The following is an 18,986-nucleotide window of genomic DNA, read 5'->3' on the forward strand; positions in this document are numbered from 1 at the left end:
GTACTGCCATATTCTCTGAAACGCCTTTGGAGACAGCTTATGGTGGAAAAATGAACATTCAATTCACGAGCAACAGCTTTGGTGGACATTCCTGCTGTCAGCATGCCAATTGCACGCTCCCTCAAAACTTGCAACATCTGTGGCATTGTGCTGTGTGATTCAACTGAACCTTTCAAAGTGGCCTTTTACAGGTGGCCAGTCTAAGGCACACCTGTGCAATAATCATGCTGTCTAATCAGCATCTTGATATGGCACACTTGTGAGGTGGGATGGATTATCTCGGCAAAGGAGAAGTGCTCACTATCACAGATTTTGACAGATTTGTGAACAATATTTGAAAGATATGGTTATTTTGTGTATGTAGAAAATGTTTCAGATCTTTGAGGTAATCTCATAAAAAATGGGAGCAAAAACAAAAGTGTTGCGTTTTTATTTTTGTTCAGTATATAAACAAAGCAAAATTACCTGGAACAAAATATTCTTGCTACTTACAACTGATTTAGCGACTTATTTTTAAGACACCTGACTGGCTTTTATTTTGACATGCTGACAGATTGCACAGAATGCATGTATTTTAATACAACAGGATTTTTTGTACTTATCAGAATTTTTGAAACTTAGATCTTTTAAAACACACAGTGATGATATGCTTTAACATTACATACTGTATGTAAAATATAAAAAGCGAATTGGCTGTCATTTTCCTATTTGATTGGTTTATATCGAGGAAACAAATTCTGAATATCAAGCAAATACCAAACGTGTATCCATATTTATTGCAGTAAACTGATGCCTGCAGATAGCATTAGCTGTAAAATGGCAAGTTAGCTTAGAGAAGTGAAAAACACATATGGGTGGGGAATTCCACACTGTAGCTTTTTTTTTTTTTTTAAAGAGTATCAAACATGGACTATAATCCATGGTGTCCACATATATTTTTCTACATATATTGCTCTTTAGTGTTTAACACATGCCAACAATAGCATCACACAACAAAGTTTTTTTTCCCCAAAAAGCAGCAGGATCTGGCTGCAGCCGTCACCACAACCATTTCACGGAAGATCAGTGGAGATCGATAAGAAGTACCGGTATCTGGGCACCATTTTCCACCAGCTGCTCAGGGTAATGGCTGCGATGCCCCAGCTATAGGACTCAGCATTTGCATTTACCTCTGCATTTGTTTTGGCTATTTAGCAGTACCTATTTTGACAGTTTATACAGTTTAAATTTATTTACATATATTTTATACAGATGTTCACTTTTACAGATTTTTATACAGATGTTGATTCAAGCTTTTTGCACTAAACAGACTAATTTCATTTATCATCATTCCAACATTTTATTCATGTTATTTTATTTTGAATTTGCACAGATGTATTTTTTATTTATTTTTCTTTTACTAATTTACGTGTCTTAAAATTGCCCCATGGGGATAAATAAAGTTTTCTGAATTTAAAATTTAAATTGATATCCTACTGAACAAACAAATAAACAAAATAAATAAATATAAGTATAACAAAAGATCGCCATACAAATTGTATTGTATGGCACTTGCAACGAAAGTGCTGCAATAGTCAAATGGGAAACTGTGGACTTGACATTACATAATAAAACAAAGGTCATCACCATCACCACCCCTGCCATTTGCACTTGAGGCCCTGCCAGACAAGTGGAAAGTAAAATATTTATTTTTATTTTTGCAGGGATTTATATTTTGCCTTACCTGTGCCATTTGCAGGATCTTCTGAATAACAATACGAACAGATGCTGGATCAGCTCTTTTTATGGAAACTTTGGACTTTAGGTCCTGTAGAAAGCTTAAGCTTTGTGTGGCACATGCTCTGCAATTGTCCATTAATCCTGCACACACCATACACAACAATTGTTACTCATTTACAAAACAAATTGACCAGGCAGTGTAATTGTAACAGTGATGTGTTTAAACACGATTAAACAGTGGGTTTAATCTATTTCAGTCTTACGATCGGCAAGATCTGTAGGTGCCATGTGTGCTGTTGCACTCCCATTGATAATAGTGTCAGCAGTAAGATGAGAGAACTGAGTCAGGGCCCTCAACAAAGGCCCAGCATCTGGTCAGAAAAACAAAAAGTAGAATTATTTACAAAAATAAGTAAATAGAAGAATAGGATAAATCATTAGAATATAATTAATGTATAATATTTATTACTGAAAATGTGGAAATAATATACACAAATGTCATAGGTGAAACAGTAGAAGCCCCTAGATAGGTTAATAAGGAAATAATATACAACGTACCCTCCATATTCTTCACATAGTTGGAGTGGCCAACCTGCAATTTATTAACTGAGCCCAGTGCGGCGTCTGCACGGTTTACAAGGTAATCTAAAGAGTGAAGGAAAGACACTAGATTTTACTGACTTCTTTAATTAATATCTTATTAATGCTATGTGAAAAAAATAACTGAGTTTCAAGTATATAGTATAAGTATAAGGAGGTAGAAATCTACAGTACCTGGGGAGCTGGTGCAGCGTATATGCAAAGGATCATCCACTTTGGCCACAGCATCCTGAATGATGATTTCTGCCTCAGTTACTGTACCCTGCAACAAGGCAAACTGCTCATCCAACAACTTCTGCTGCAACAGCTCCTCACGGCCAAGCTACACAAACACAAAAATGGATCACATTAATTCTTATGATCAATATTTCTTCATAAATGTATACAACATTCCTTAATCAAAGTTTTAGTGGCAACTGAATTGTGAAAACTACTGTATATTATAATAATAACTAAAAAGCAAAAAGTTGCTTTTTACTGTTAAGTATATTCAGCTAAAAAACATATATACAGTATATTGTATATTTCACTAGATTGAAAATTTTTCCCCACCTATGATATAATTTATGTAATTCAGGAGTGAATATTTGTTGCCAAAAAAAGGCACAAAACACCTAGTGAAACCTAGTGACCTAGTGACATCCATCATCCATATAAAGTTGAAAGATTTTTCTAGTGTGTATATTAGGGATATTTAGTTTTGCTTCTTTTTGTTTACTGAGGTGCAAATGTATGAGTATAGTTTATACTTTAATTAGATTTTTAGGTAAGGATAAGGACCTAGGAGCAAGCATTGTAATCAATCACCACTTTGCTATTTTTACACACTTTTCAGAGTTTATTGACACACATAAAACATACATAGATTCACGTTTTGCATCCACCTAATTTTTTGCTAATATCTAAAATATCATTTGGCTTCTACAACATTCCAACCAGGAAACCCCAGCGGAAGCTTCTCACACAACTATGGCTGGGGCCTTTCCCACCCTTGGTGTCCCCGACATGGAGCTGACGTCAATAAACCCTATGCACTTCTTACCCCACCTCTCACTCCAGCAGGACCCAACCACAAATATTTACTTAATAAAGGCAGGAAGACCTAGTCAATATGCCCCCAAAATCAGTAGATAGGTAAGACAGGCCATCACGCTGCCTTTAATTGGGCTCTGATGGACCGTGTTCTGATTACAGTTAGAATCCAGCAAGGCATGGCATGTTGCTTCTTGAATACTTACAGTGCATCCGGAAAGTATTTACAGCGCATCACTTTTTCCACATTTTGTTATGTCGCAGCCTTATTCTAAAATGGATTAAATTAATTTTTTCCTCAGAATTCTACACACAACACCCCATAATGACAACAAGAAAATTTTTTGACATGAGACATAATATTTTTGCAAATTTATTTAAATAAAAAAAATTAAGAAAGCAAATGTACATAAGTATTCACAGCCTTTGCCATGAAGCTTAAAATTGAGCTCAGGTGCATCCTTTTCCCCTGATCATCCTTGAGATGTTTCTGCAGCTTAATTGGAGTCCATCTGTGGTAAATTCAGTTGATTGGACATGATTTGGAAAGGCACACACCTGTCTATATAAGGTCCCACAGTTGACAGTTCATGTCAGAGCACAAACCAAGCATGAAGTCAAATTAATTGCGAGTAGACCTCCGAGGCAGGATTGTCTCGAGGCACAAATCTGGGGAAAAATTTCAGCTGCTATGATGGTCTTTGAAAATAAAAATTGAAAAAGCTTGTTTAGAAGCTTCTATGGGCATGATAAAGCAAAAGAAAGAAACTGCTGCAGCTGTAGCAAAGGCTGATGCACTTAAAGCTGCTGTGGAGCATCACAGTGAAAAATTAAACTTGCAAGATCATACTTCAATAGATGCAGCACAACGTACTAAAGATTATGTTGTGCAGCAAGTAAAATCAAATAGCCCGTCTATTTCAATGCCTGAAGTCGAACCGTTTTCAGACAACAAAACAGGGTACATTAACCAGCCGTTACCATCTAACCCACAAGTACTTTATCCAGTGGGCAAAACTTCTTCTGCATGTGCAACTGGTGCTGCTTAGGTACATAATAATTCTAATATAAAGGACTTCGTACCCTTTCTATGTGGTTCAGACCCTGGTTTCTGACTTTGGGTCCCACTCTAGGTCCGTCCTGTCGTCACAAAATGCTAACGACAGACGCTTCCCTTACCAGCTGGTTCTGCTTTGGGCACACGCTCTGTCCCTCAGAGCGATTTACATTCCCAGGCACATGAATGTGGGAGCAGACTTACTTTCCAGACAAGCTGTGACACACGGGGAATAGAGACTCCACCCCGAAGTAGTCAGTCAGATCTGGAAAAGATTCTTTATAGCAGAGGTGGACCTCTTTGCCTCCCAAGAAACAGCACAATGTCCCCTTTACTACTCTCTGACTCATCCAGCTCCCCTGGGTCTGGATGCGATGGCCCAAATTATGCCTTTATGCGTTTCCCTTTGATAGCTCTGCTCCTGGAAGTCCTGGCGTCAGCAGAGTTTGCAACTCTTATTGATAGCGCCCTGTTGCCGACCAGAGTGTGGTTCTCTGACCTAATATCTCTCCTCGACAGCTCACCATGGGTGATTCCAGTGAGGAGGGTTCTTCTGTCTCAGGCGCAGGGGGAAAATAATTTATCCCGTGCCCGAGCTTTGGAACCTTTAACTAAGTCAAGCTGGTCATCCAGCCAGCGTAATTGAGACTATTCTAAGTGCTAGGGCTTCCTCCACTAGAAGAGCTTATGGCCTCAAATGGAATGTATTTAAAAGTTGGTGCATGACGAAACATGTAGCCCCAGTCCACTGCCGAATTGTTACAGTGCTGGAGTTTCTGCAGGAAAAGTTGTCCTCAGGCTTGAGCCCTAGTACTCTCAGGACGTACGTAGCTGCTATTTCAGCCTGCCCCATTCTGATTGATGGGGTTGCCATAGAAAAGCACCCTTTAGTTGCCCGTTTCATACGTGGAGCTAAACACTTGAGGCCACCCACTAGAGCCACTGTTCCTTCATGGGATTTATCTATCGTGCTCAAAGGTCTAATTGACAACCGTTTCGAACCACGAGTCAGTCCCTGTCAGGTTTCTGACCCTTAAGATGGTTTTTCTGATGGCCATTACCTCTCTGAAGTGAATTGGACATCTGCACGCCTTGTAAGTCTCCCCAACCTGCCTAGACTTTGCCCCTGGGCTAGTCAAGGCAATTTTGCATGCTCAACTATCATCGGAAAGTTCCATTTTCAACCATGCTCCCTGTTGTTCTTGAAGCTTTCTGTCCTCCGCCTTTTACAGCTCCGGAGCAGGAGACTTCACTTACTGTGTCCAGTACATGCTCTCCAGATTTACATCCACCGCATTAGCCAGTGGCATAAGTCAGAGCAGCTTTTTATATGCTATGGGGGCCGCAACCGGGAGGCAGCCGCCACTACACAGACCTTGTCACACTGGGTGAGAGATGCTATTGCCCTCTCCTATGAGGCGTGTGGGCTCACTTCGCCTCTCCGCACACATTTGTTAGATTTTATAGTCTGAATGTTCATGCTACTCCAGGCTTACAGGTCCCATAGTCAGCCTCCCAGAGATAGTTCTGAGACCTCCTCGGCCTTTGTGCGCACACGCTACACAACCTTGGGGTCCAGACAGACGAGGGTTTAATTGTGTTTACCCTTGCTCTCTACGCGAGAGTCCTTAGAATAATTCGTGTGGTTATTCTGCCTGCTTGCGCTACTTCCGTGTTTGGGTTTACCATCCACGCTACACAGGCTAACTGCTAAGTCTTCTGTTTCACCTCGGTTTGTTTGTGACATTGATTTTCAAACAATGTCCTAACATCTTAGAGCTGAAAGAGAGATACAATGATTCCTTCAGACTTGTTCCAGCACATAAAATGAACCGTGGCTTTGTCCATTAAAGATGGAATGTTTTTAAACATTATGGAGAAAGGGTTTAAGAAAATTGAGAACAACAGTTGGGTAGCACCATTGGCATTTAAAAATCCACAACAACGTCTTCCTGACAATAAAATCACAAGCAATAAAACGCTTCGCATCACTTTTGCGCAACTTCAAGAGAAAACCACAGATGAGAGAACACTTTATTTCCTTCATGGAAAAAAACTTTGAGAACGGACATGCAGAGGTGGCTCCTTCTCTTGGAGAAGAAGAGGAACGGTGATTTAACGGTGTCCATTTACCATGCAAAGAAACCTGGACAGATCAGGGTGGTATTCGATCCAAGTGCCCATAACATAAAAGATTGAATGACCAATAACTTCCTTTTACTAAACTCAGACAAGACAGAGATATTACTCATCGGCCCAAAAACCCGCGCACAACAGCTTTCACAATTCAGCCTGCGTTTAGAAGGATGTACTGTTACTACTAGCTCAACAGTAAAAGACCTGGGCGTAATATTAGACAGTAACTTGTCCTTTGAAAATCATATTTTCAATATCACAAAAACAGCCTTTTTCCATCTTAGAAATATCGCCAAACTTAGGAGTATCCTATCCGTATCTGATGCAGAAAAGCTAGTTCATGCATTCATGACCTCCAGACTGGACTATTGTAATGCATTACTAGGTGGTTGTCCTGCATCCTCAATAAACAAGCTTCAGTTAGTCCAAAATGCAGCAGCCAGGGTTCTCACCAGATCCAGAAAATATGATCATATAACCCCAATATTATCGTCCCTGCACTGGCTACCTGTTCAGTTTAGAATTAATTACAAAATAGTATTACTTACATACAAGGCTTTAAATGGTTTAGCTCCCACATACCTAACCAGTCTTCTAAAACGCTATAATCCGCCACGGTCCTTAAGATCACAAAACTCTGGACTTCTGGTAGTTCCCAGGATTTCAAAATCTACAAAAGGGGGTAGGGCTTTTTCATATTTAGCTCCAAAACTTTGGAATAGCCTTCCAGACAGTGTTCGGGGCTCAGACACAATTTCCCAGTTTAAAAGTAGACTCAAGACGCATCTCTTTAATCTGGCATACGCGTAACTCATCCCATAACTTCATACTTCAGTACATCTATTCTGAATGGCAACTACGCTAATTCTCTCCATCTGTTCTGTACTTTTCTACCCATCCCGAGGCATCTGGAGATTGTACCAGCTTCAGTAGATAAAGGCCAACCCTGTGAGGATCCTGAGGCATCCAGAGAAGGACCAGCTCCAGCTGAATTCTGCCTTATTATGATTGGAGCTACACATCCTGCTCCTGTGCTCCTAGTGATCCAGGCCCCATCTGCCCTCTGCACCTACTGACTCATCCCTATGCTGAACTGGACTTCATGTTAATTTAAATAATTTCTGTTTATATTGTACTCTCAGCTGCATAACACACATGGTGTTATATTATCTCTATCTGTTATCACCCAAATGAGGATGGGTTCCCTGTTGAGTCTGGTTCCTCTCAAGGTTTCTTCCTATTGCCATCTCAGGGAGTTTTTCCTTGCCACTGTCGCCGTCACCCTTGGCTTGCTCATCAGAGAAATTTCATTCATTCATCTCGTTATTATCTAGAGACACTTTTCTCACACATACACAATTTATTATTATAATTTTTTTATTTTTTATTTATTCTTTTTTTTTATTATTTTTTGTGAATTTCTTTCATCTTTGTGAAGCTGCTTTGAGACAATGACCATTGTTAAAAGCGCTATATAAATAAAATTGAATTGAATTGAATAACAATGGCATCTCTCTCAATTATGTGCTGTTAACGGGTCCTGTCTTTAACTATTTTCTTCTAGGTGTACTAGGTCTTCTTATTCAATTTTGCAAATAGTCAGTCACCATATCTGCAGACATCCAACAGATGTTTTATTGTTTTCTTGTCAGAAAGGAACACAGGAACTTTCAGCGATTTTTATGGTTCCAAGACAATGAGCAAGGACATTGTGGAGTATCGCTTGAAGGTAAATGTCTTTGGAAATAGCCCATCACCAGCCATAGCCATTTATTGTCTGAGAAAATCTGTCCACCTAGAAGGACAAGATCCTGATCCTGAAGTGCAACAGTTTGTGCAGCGTAAATTCTATGTTCATGATGGGTTAAAATCTCTTCCAGTGTTGAAGCCGCAGTGAGTTTGCTAAAGTGAACACAAAAATTTCTTGCTAAATCAAACCTAAGGTTACACAAAATTGCCTCAAATAGATGAGAGGTCATGGACGCCTTTCCATCAAAAGATTACGCCAGCGATCTAAAAGATCTAGACCTTGACACAGACACTCTTCCAATACAATGCAGTCTGGGCCTAAACTGGAACATCAAAGCAGTTAATTTCAGTTTCCAAGTACCAGAAGTAAGGAAACCTTTTACACATCGAGGAGTCTTGTCACCAGTCAATAGTCTGTTTGACCCTTTAGGGTTCGCAGCCCCAATAACTCTCCAAGGAAAATGTCTTTTGTACTAACTGACCAAAATCCTGCGAACAAAGCCACAAGGTCCATTCTTGCACATCTTTCAAACAGCCTATGGCTCCTGGATTGCTCTAGCTCCTTAGCTCTTTTAAGCTCATAAATCCTACAAGTGATGTTAAGGTGAGACCATAGGTTTCTAGTACGAGTACAATTACTATAAGCAAGAAACTGGAATCATATCGCTTCTTTATAAATTCACTTATTCTGTAAATTAGACACCTTACTCACAAGTTTTCAAAAAAACGCCTACTGACAAATCCTTAAACTGGCATTATTGTCCAAAAGCTTGCACAGCCAAACCCTTTTAAAGGCAAAGACTGTAATCATTCGTACTGTACAGGAAGAAATCTATGGATCAGAGTTCTCATGCATAAAGAGTGGGAAAAAAACTTAATAAAAGTAGTCCATTAATTTCACTAGATCCATTCATTGATGAACAGGGCCTTCTTAGAGTAGGAGGTCGCATTTCGACAGCAAGAGTGGATCAGGAGGAGAAGTATCCTCTAATTGTACATGGCAAGCACCACATTGGATATTAAGGCACTACCATCAGAAAATCCAACATCAAGGTTGCTTATTCACTGAAGGAGCTGTCCATGAAGCTGGCCTGTGGATCATTGGCGGCAAAAGGCTCATAAATAGTATCATACATCAATGTAAGTTACTTACTTTTAGAGTCACGAGAAAATGTCTTGTCTTTCATCAGACAGGTTGTGTACAGATCCTCCATTTACCAACGTAGGCCTTGATGTATTTGGCCTATGCCCAGTCTGTGCACATCAGACAAGAGGAGGTCTGGCCCATGACAAAAGGTGGACAAAAGGGTCTGGTCCATGACAAAAAGCATTACCGGCTGACCTGTTTAAGATATGAAAAATCCCTCTACAATTTTACATTCTCAATGTCCTTAGATCACATCGGCCCGGTATGGTGGCGATTATATAAATTCCTTAGAAGAAGTATATCAAAATCCCAATGCAGATTCCAACCTGTCTACCAATTTTCATTAGTTTTTGAGCATGTTAAAACCCCCAAAAAGCCCAAAAGGGTGGGAAAGTAAATAAATTATCCCTAATTATCCAAGAGGGTCCTGAGCACTCTATAGTGCTTGGGCCCTAATAATAATAATTAAATAAGTATGCTGGCCAGACATTACAATGTGCCTTTTACTGCATACTATAACCTTATTTTCGGTTCATAGTTCCTTTCTATTTTCCAAAGACCAGGCTAAAACATTTTTCATATAGGTAAAAAGTTCGCTTACATCATGCAAGCAGAACTTGCTTCACATAATGATTGTATGCATTATAATACATTGAAAATACACTGTAAGCTATTCTGTGTGAATAAAACTTATAATTAGGTTAATGCATAGTTTATAAAGGATTTATATTTTTTATTATATTAATAATATAACTTTAAATATAGTTTAAATAATTTAACCATGCCTAGGGCAAAAATTATGAAAAAGAAATCTGAACCAAAGGTTGTCAAAATTCCTTTACAGTAGAACTCTGTAATTGGATTCTTTGCCCATTCTGCAGTCTTAATACTACTCGTTCCACATGCCTACGTTAAATAATCATGACTGACAGTGCAGTGCTTTGTCAAGGACACAGAATATGAGCATATTTTGCCATATTTGCACCACTGATTCCACCACAAAGTGGGAAATTCTTATCCCCAAATGTCAATACCTCTGCCTAGTAGTATGCCTTTAATTGAAATTATTCTCCAGTTAAGAAAAATTAGCCCTAAAACAACTCTAAACCCAGCCTACCTTCTCTTTCAGTTTTTCTTGAAGTTCTCCCAGCTCCTTGCTTCTTCTCTCCTTCTCTTGCAGGACAGATGACTCCTTTAGCTGGGCTGCCTGCTTCAAATAGGATAGCTCAGCCTCCTTCTCACTAACACACCGCATCAAACGCTCCTTTTCTGCTTGCATGGACATTATGGAGTTGTTCAGCTGTTCACTGCCCTAGAGGGGTTGGTAAAAGTATACATCTAAACACTCATTCATAACATCACTTAATTCTGTCCACATTTTAATCATAAATACCTTTTCACAAGTCTTTAATATCCCTTTAATTTGTTGTATTTCTCCAATCTTTTCTTCTAATTCTCGTCTCAATTTATCCATTTCAAACTTTTGCTCCTCCAGCTGAAAAATTAATAACAGGATCATGATTTCACTATACAGTAGCAGGCAGTTCTAGTAAGTAGTGTTGATTTTAATCAAACAATACCAAATAAGTTTGCTAAGAGATTAAAACTAATTAACTAAATGATGTATGTGTGTGAATCACTGTGTGAGACCTTCATTTCAGACTCCTGCTTGATCCTCTCCACTTCAAAAGATAACTGTTGTTTAGTTCTTGCCACCTCCTCCTGGGTCAATTGAGTGGCTGATAACATCTTCACTGTATCTGCACTCTGCAAGTTTTAGGCATGTATACCTTTTGGCTTGCTTTTTTTTGTAATTTTTAAACACACACACACACACACACACACACACACACACACACACACACACACACACACACACAAAGCATAAAACATTGCCCTCATGCATGTACACATACCTTTCTGAGTAGCTCTGCATGGTTGGCTACCAACTCAGCATGTTTCTCCTTTAGCTTGTTATAACGGAGCTCTGTAGCTTGAGCTTTCTCTGTAAAAAAATTAGGTCAGCATTATTTTGGTGCAAGCATGTGTTTTATTGAAAACATGCACATTCTAATTATGCAGGGTTTTATAAGCCATTGCATCAGACTGTGCACACTCACTGTCAGCTTCAAAAAAAGTAGCTTTCATTGTTTCATATTCAGCACCACATCGTTGAGTGGCCTCCAGTTGCATGCGCAGTTGTTCATTCTCTACAAGAGCACGCTGTTTTTGCACTCTCTGCTCCTCCAGCTCTGCCTCAAGACTGTTGATCTGAGATTTCAGTTGAGTGATATATCGTTGAGCCTACATTGGGGACACACATGAGAAGTAGAAATAGACATATATATTATACATACAATGCTGCTTGAAAGTTTGTGAACCCTCCAGACCTGGTCACTGTTTTTGTAAAAAACGTTAAAAGACTTATTACACATACTGTACATCCAAATCCCAATGTGTAAAGCACATCTTCCAAAGAATGGACACACACAAAAACAGATATATTTTATATTTCACAAAAACTGAAAATTTCAATGTGTGCAACCCTTGTATTTGCAGCCATTACTACAACTAAACATCTCCTGTAACCACTAACCAGTCTCTCACATCTGCTTATGGGCATTTTTGCCCACTCCTTCTTGCAGAACTCAGCCAGTTGAGAGAGGTTGTAGGGACATCCGGCATGCACCAACCTCTTCAGGTCTCGCCACAACATTTCAATTGGGTTAAGGTCTGGACATCGACTGGGCCAATTTAAAGTGCAAATCCTCTTTCACTGAAGCCATTCCTACATATTTTTCTGGAATGCTTTGGGTCATTGTCCTGTTGCAAAATCCATTCAACTCTCTGACTGATGGCATAGGATTCTGGTCATGAATTTGTTAAAATGCCGAAGAATTCATGGTTTCTGGGATAATATGGAGTCGTCCAGGTCCAGATCGAGAAAAACAGCCCTAGACCTTCACATTTCCACCACCATACTTCGCGCTTGGAAAAAGGTTCTTTTCTTCATATGCCGTGTTGTCTTTTCTCCAAACATGTCGGTTTTGATTGTGACCAAATCATTTTATTTTGGACTCATCATTACTCTACTTCTGCTGGTACACTCTGGAAAACTTCATATAAAAAATAATCCTACATTTATTTTTAGGTGTGCCCGCTGCCACTGTTCTTATACGGCTCTTTATCAGAGTAAATCATTCAGTAAAAAGCCTGTAACTTTCCATGTAATACAGGTACATCTGTATGAATAAATTGTTTAAATGTATGCATCATGAACTATTGATCAGTGACCTATGTTAACGACTCAGTTTAGATGCAAGTAAATGCTGGGGAAGGGACGTGCTAATGACAATTTGGTCTGCTGTGTGTGTGTGTGTGTGTGTGTGAGAGAGAGAGAGAAAGAGAGAGAGAGAAAGTGGGAGAGAGAGAGAGAGAGAGGTGTCGAGAGGTCTTACATACTCGTTTCCCCACATGCTTCAAAGAGTCCATCATTGTTCCTGTTCCGAAGAAACCTCATCCTGCTTTGACTATCGCCCTGTAGCCCTCACCTCAGTAGTGATGAAGTGCTTTGAACGCCTGGTCAGAGACTTCATCATTTCTTCACTACAGTTTGCATACCGCCAGAACTGTTCCACAGACGATGCAATTTCTCATCTCCTCCACACATTACTTACTCACCTGGACACTAGGAAAGGGAATCATGTTAAAATGCTCTTCATCAACTACAGCTCTGCATTTAATACCATAATTCCCTCCACACTCACCACCAAGCTGGAGCACCTGGGACTCAGCTCATCAATGTCTCAGTGGATCTCCAATTTTCTGACTGGCAGAGCACAGTGGGCGGACATGTCTCAGCCTCACTCACTCTCAGCACTGGAGATCCCCAGGGTTGTGTTCTGAGCCCCCTGCTGTACTCTTTGTACACCCACGACTGCGTAGCCACTACCAACTTCACCGCCATCATCAAGTTTGCTGACGACACTATCGTGGTGAGCCTGATCACCAACAATGATGAGTCGGCCTACCTAGAGGAGATTGTATATCTGGAGAACTGGTGCCAGAGGAACAATCTCCTCCTGAATGTCAGCAAGACAAAAGAGCTGATAGTGGACTTTTGTACAAAGCAGGAGAGGAACTACCAGACCCCCATTATCAACAGAAGCCCATTGGAGAGAGTGGACAGCTTCCGATACCTCGGTGTTCACATCACGCAGGACCTGTCATGGTCCTGTCACATCAACACCGTGGTGAAAAAGGCCCAGCAGCATCTCTACCACCTCAGACGCTTGAGAGACTTTAGACTGCCCTCTAAGTCTAAAGTCTTTAGGTGCTCAGGAATTTCTACTCCTGTACCATAGAGAGCATCCTGACGGGAAACATCATAACTTAGTTTGGAAACAGCACCATGCAGGACAGACGAGCTCAAAAGAGGGTGGTGCGATCAGCTGAGCGCATCATCCGTGCTCCCTGACCTGCACTTGATCTACAGCAAGTGGCCAGGAAGATCGTGAAGGACCTCAGCCATCCCAACAATGGACTGTTCTCTTTGTTGCGATTCCGCTCCCTGAAGGCCAACACAGAGAGACTGAGGAGGAGCTTCTTCCCGCAGGCGATAAGGTCTCTCAATTACACCACACAGGAGTAATATCTTTTAAACATTGACTGGACAATTATGGACACATTCATGCAATACATATTTACATATCTGAAACCATTGCACATGTTACTTTTCATAAGTCACTTTATACAATACATGTTTATATATATCTGCCATTGCACATGACACTTTGCCACTTTAAAACATTTTAATGCCACTTTAAAACATTTTAAAATCTTTATATATATATTTCTATATTTTGTAATATTTTTATTATGCCCTTATTTGTAGAGTTGGTTTATTTTACTAGTTACATTTATTTTCTTTTGTATTTCATTTCTTTTTATCAATATTTATTCCTTATATATAGTTTTTATTTTCTTTTTAAGGTCACCGGCGGTCGTACAAGCATTTCACTGCATATCGTACTGTGTATGACTGTGTATGTGACAAATAAAATTTGAATTTGAATTTACTCATGAAAATAATTATTTAGTGAAACAGAAGCTCTGCTGAAAAAGTTAGACACATTAGTCACTTTACCCCAAATAAAAGGGGGTAAAATAAATAAACAGAGATGCTTGTTTCTAAGCCCCACCCCCGTGAACAAAGCGTATACAGAGAAAAGCGTGCCCGCGACAGGTTGTGCTCAGACCACTCAGCTTCTGCAGATTCTAAAATTGACAGTGCTACCGTTTTTTAATTGCTGGAATAGAAGAGATAGAAAGTTTCCTCATCAGAACATGCCTTGTATTGTTTTTAATCACTCTATACACAACCCGTGCTTTTTATGCTATTTTAGAGATAGGAAACACAAATGGAATATTTTTGTTTTTTTATTAAATTTTTTCAAATAAAATATTAACTTTTAATATTTTATAAAAATACCAAAAAAAAAAAAAATTGTGTATAGAGTGATTACAACCAATAAAATTTATGTTATGATAAGAAAAATCTTAATTTCTTCTATTCCAGTAAAACAGTAACAATGTCAACTTTAAAACCTAGAATCCAGAAGATGAAATTTTCAGAAATTTTAATCTGCAGATCTTCATAATCCAGGTATTAAAGTGGGGAGGGGTGCATTTCAGTTTATCTGAATGTATAGGTAAAAACAGCTGATTCACACCTGGGGAGGGTGAATAATTTGCATTTGAATGTTGCCTGCCATTGTAAAGCACACACAGTAACACAAAAGAACAACATTTCAGGACATATAGGAATAAAAGCTCCTGATTATACGGCATAAATATTATTAAATATTACAACAAAATTCCTTCACACTCGAGAAAACCTTATGCGTGCGGGTTTGCGCTTATTTGACTTTGTAGGGAATTAAAGAGGAGGAGATAAACAACGATAGCCCACGTTTAGAAAAGCAAGTTTATTTAGACTATATAAAATAATCCTGCATCTATTTTTAGCCGTTACAATGACAAAAAAACTTAATGATTTTGTAAAATAAGCAAACGCTATTCTGTATTGTTTTCAGTGAACTTCAGTGAGCGCGTCAGAAAATGAACCAAAACTCCGTGTATAAGTGAATTATTAAAATGGTCAGAGTCAGTCTCCTTGCTGTTTTTCCCCCAAAGCATTTTTTACTTTATGCCTGCAGGTGAGCGTTGATAAGACTACGTAGGAGGTTAAAGACGAGGATCACGATATGTCACGGTGTGCGCCTGTGATGGGCGTGCGCCCAAATCTACTATCGCTCCTTGCTCACTCCGTAGGCTTCCTAGATTGGGGCAGGTATGTAAAGGGACGGAGCCGCCTATTCGGGCTGGCGATAATTAATGTTAGGATATAGAGCTCCGCATTATAAAACCAAGACGCAGAGTTGAGTCCGGAAGTACAGATCTGGCCTTTAAAAACGCACATTTTCGTAAAAGGGATCCCACGACTTGCCTCTTGTCTCTTAGGAGCCAATTGACAGCAAGCGACAGAGCTCATAAACCCAGAGCGCCGAGCGCCGGGAGATTTCCTGAAGCTCCGAAATCGCTGGGCATTTTTTCTAAATAGACGCTATCTTTAATAACTGATGGAGGTTTTGAGCTGTATACACACGCATTCCTGCCTAAACAACTCTTAAAACTACACCTGTGACACAATAAACAGTAATATTTCGAACAGTCTGCAGGCTGATATTTGGAGAAACGAAAGAATAATGAATAAACCAGTTGTTAGGTCAAAATAACCCAACCAGGTGTTCATTTGTAAACTACATCTCATATGAGCCAACATGAGCAACCCAACAATGTGTTAAAAGTACCTAAAATAATCCAGAACTTAAATAACAATAAACAGATACAGAGATACGTTATATAACAGCCACTATTGTATTAACTGCAACGAGCGAAAATGTCACTTTGCGCCACCTGGCGGCCATTTTACGAATGACTTTGAAATGCACCTGATTTATTTTGGCCGCTGACGTTTTTACACGGCGGTGAGCGCGACGGTAATAACCATTCCAATTGATTAACTATTGTAAGACTCAACTTTTATTTAAGCGCACTCACAATAAAGAAAAAACGTTGTGATTTTGATTTTGTAAAGTTGTGATTAACTGTTAACGATAGGTACTAATGCTAAGTATAGCTTGTCACCTAAACGTTTTAAATCATATGGAGATTTGAATGCACATGCCTTACATCATGTGGTATAGGCACTTCTGAATAAATAGGTCTTAATTTCTCAGATGTGCGCATGCGCGAGCAGGCAGCAGCTTGGTGCGCTTGCTCTCGGAATTTTTGTGTGTTTTTACTTTTTATTATACTTTCCTTCTATTATTTACTTATAACTTGATTTTGTATTTAACAAGTAAGGTCGCCCTTTCAAACCATGCGTTTTGAAAGTGTTCTTGTTCTGAGTTACACAATATTAATTAAGTTTTCGGCGCTCCGGGTGATCAGCGCGCAACAGCAAGGAGCTGTTTACACCAGGGAACAGCTGATCGCACTGAAGCCGGCCGGCATCAGAGACCCGATTCTGTATAGGACATGAAAACATCTTCCGCGAGTGCAGTCTGATGTGTTTTACAGAGACTTGGTTACACAGTGATGTGCCTGACTCTTCAGTGCGATACGGAGCGACAGTTCGAGGAGAGAGAGCGGTAAGAGGAAAGGAGGGGGGCTGGCTGTTCACATCAACAACGTGTGGTGTAACCCCGGTCATGTGACTGTTAAGGAGCACGTTTGTAGTCCAGATATTGAACTGTTGGCTGTCGGACTTCGCCCATATTATTTACCAAGAGAATTCTCCCATGTGATAATAACGGCTGTGTACATTCCTCCATATTCACGAATCCACTGCCGTATGTGACGTCATTCATTCTGTAACTGCCAAACTCCCGACTCGACACCCTGATGCCTTTCTCCTGATCTCCGGTGATTTCAACCACACATCGCTGACCAAGACTATTCCCACTTTTACTCAATATGTGGATTGCCACACTAGGGGGGAAAGGACACTAGACCTGCTGTATGCTAATGTTAAAGGTGCTTACAGTGCTGCAGCACTTCCCCCCCTGAGGAGGTCGGATCACAACCTGGTCCACCTCATGCCAACATACAAACCCCTTGTTCAGAGACAGCCTGTCATAGTGAGGAGTGTAAGAAGGTGGTCAGAAGGAGCCACTGCTACATTACAGGTTTGTTTCAAGGCTACGGACTGGGAGGTTCTCACTGCATCATATGGCGAGGACATTGATGGAGTGACGGACTGCATTACAGAGTACATTAACTTCTGTGTTGACACATGTGTACCGATGAGAGATATTCGCTGTTTCCCAAACAACAAACCCTGGGTCACCAAGGACTTTAAAGCGTGTTTAAATGCAAAAAAAATTGCTTTTAGGTCTGGTGATAAGAAAGCAGTAAAGAAGGCTCAAAAAATGCTAACTGGTAAAATCAAGGATGGGAAAGAGTCATACAGGAGAAAACTGGAACAAAGGCTGAAACAGAACAACACGAGAAAGGTGTGGAGGGGCATGACTGGCTATAAGACAAGCGGCCAGGCTATTGAGGGAAATGTGGAACGTGCAAACGACCTTAACACTTTCTTTAATAGATTTAACGTCCCTATGTCTCACACTTCTCCCAGCTTCAGCCCCAATCCACACTTTCCTGCTCCTATGTCCTCCCCTACACAGAGATCAGTCACAGTCACTACTCCTGCACTCCCAGCAATCAATATCTCAGTGGATCAGGTAAAACATGGCCTAAGGAAGATCAGCCCTACAAAAGCTGTAGGTCCAGATAAGATCAATCCGAGAGTCCTGAAATCTTGTGCTCCCCAACTATGTGGTGTCCTCCAGGACCTCTTTAGCCTGAGCCTGTCTCTGCAAAAAGTATCTGCACTGTGGAAAATATCATGCATTGTGCCGGTTCCCAAAACACCACGTCCTTGTGCCCAGAACGACTTCAGGCCTGTTGCTTTGACATCGCACATTATGAAGGTGTTCGAGAGACTGATCCTGGATACACTTCGTCCCCTGGTGAAGTCCTCTCTGGACCCTCTTCAGTTTGCCTATCAGCCGCTCATGGGAGTCGATGACGCCATAATACACCTGCTGCATCGTAGCTACTCTCACCATGACAAGCCTAGGACCACCGTAAGGATGATGTTCTTTGACTTCTCCAGTGCCTTCAACACCATCCAACCAGCAGTACTGGGGGAGAAATTAACACACCCGCTTGACACCCGCTTGGTTTCGTGGATCATGGACTATCTGACCTGCTGTCCCCAGTATGTCCGACTACAGAACTGTGTGTCCGAGACTTTGATCTGCAGCACTGGAGCTCGCCAGGGGACTGTACTGTCTCCGTTTCTTTTCACCCTATATACATCTGACTTTAGATATAACTCAGAGTCATGCCACCTGCAGAAGTTCTCTGACGACTCTGTGGTTGTTGGGTGTATAAAGGAGGGTGACACCTCGGAGT

General features: G+C 40.4%; 1 protein-coding gene across 1 annotated transcript in view; it reads right to left on the reverse strand.

Annotated features, from left to right (window-relative positions):
• Nucleotides 1-18,986, reverse strand: part of hip1rb (huntingtin interacting protein 1 related b) — a 93,030-nt gene that overhangs the window by 41,146 nt on the left and 32,898 nt on the right. The window contains exons 14-22 of the mRNA XM_053481012.1: nucleotides 11,561-11,744; nucleotides 11,357-11,445; nucleotides 11,091-11,207; nucleotides 10,834-10,935; nucleotides 10,558-10,752; nucleotides 2,494-2,641; nucleotides 2,278-2,364; nucleotides 1,983-2,090; nucleotides 1,724-1,860 (exon numbers count right to left, since the gene is read on the reverse strand). Coding sequence (XP_053336987.1) covers nucleotides 1,724-1,860; nucleotides 1,983-2,090; nucleotides 2,278-2,364; nucleotides 2,494-2,641; nucleotides 10,558-10,752; nucleotides 10,834-10,935; nucleotides 11,091-11,207; nucleotides 11,357-11,445; nucleotides 11,561-11,744 — 1,167 coding nt within the window. The remainder of the gene's footprint in view (nucleotides 1-1,723; nucleotides 1,861-1,982; nucleotides 2,091-2,277; nucleotides 2,365-2,493; nucleotides 2,642-10,557; nucleotides 10,753-10,833; nucleotides 10,936-11,090; nucleotides 11,208-11,356; nucleotides 11,446-11,560; nucleotides 11,745-18,986) is intronic.

The sequence above is a fragment of the Clarias gariepinus genome, chromosome 21, assembly GCF_024256425.1.
Source record: "Clarias gariepinus isolate MV-2021 ecotype Netherlands chromosome 21, CGAR_prim_01v2, whole genome shotgun sequence".
In the NCBI taxonomy this organism is placed as follows: Eukaryota; Metazoa; Chordata; class Actinopteri; order Siluriformes; family Clariidae; genus Clarias; species Clarias gariepinus.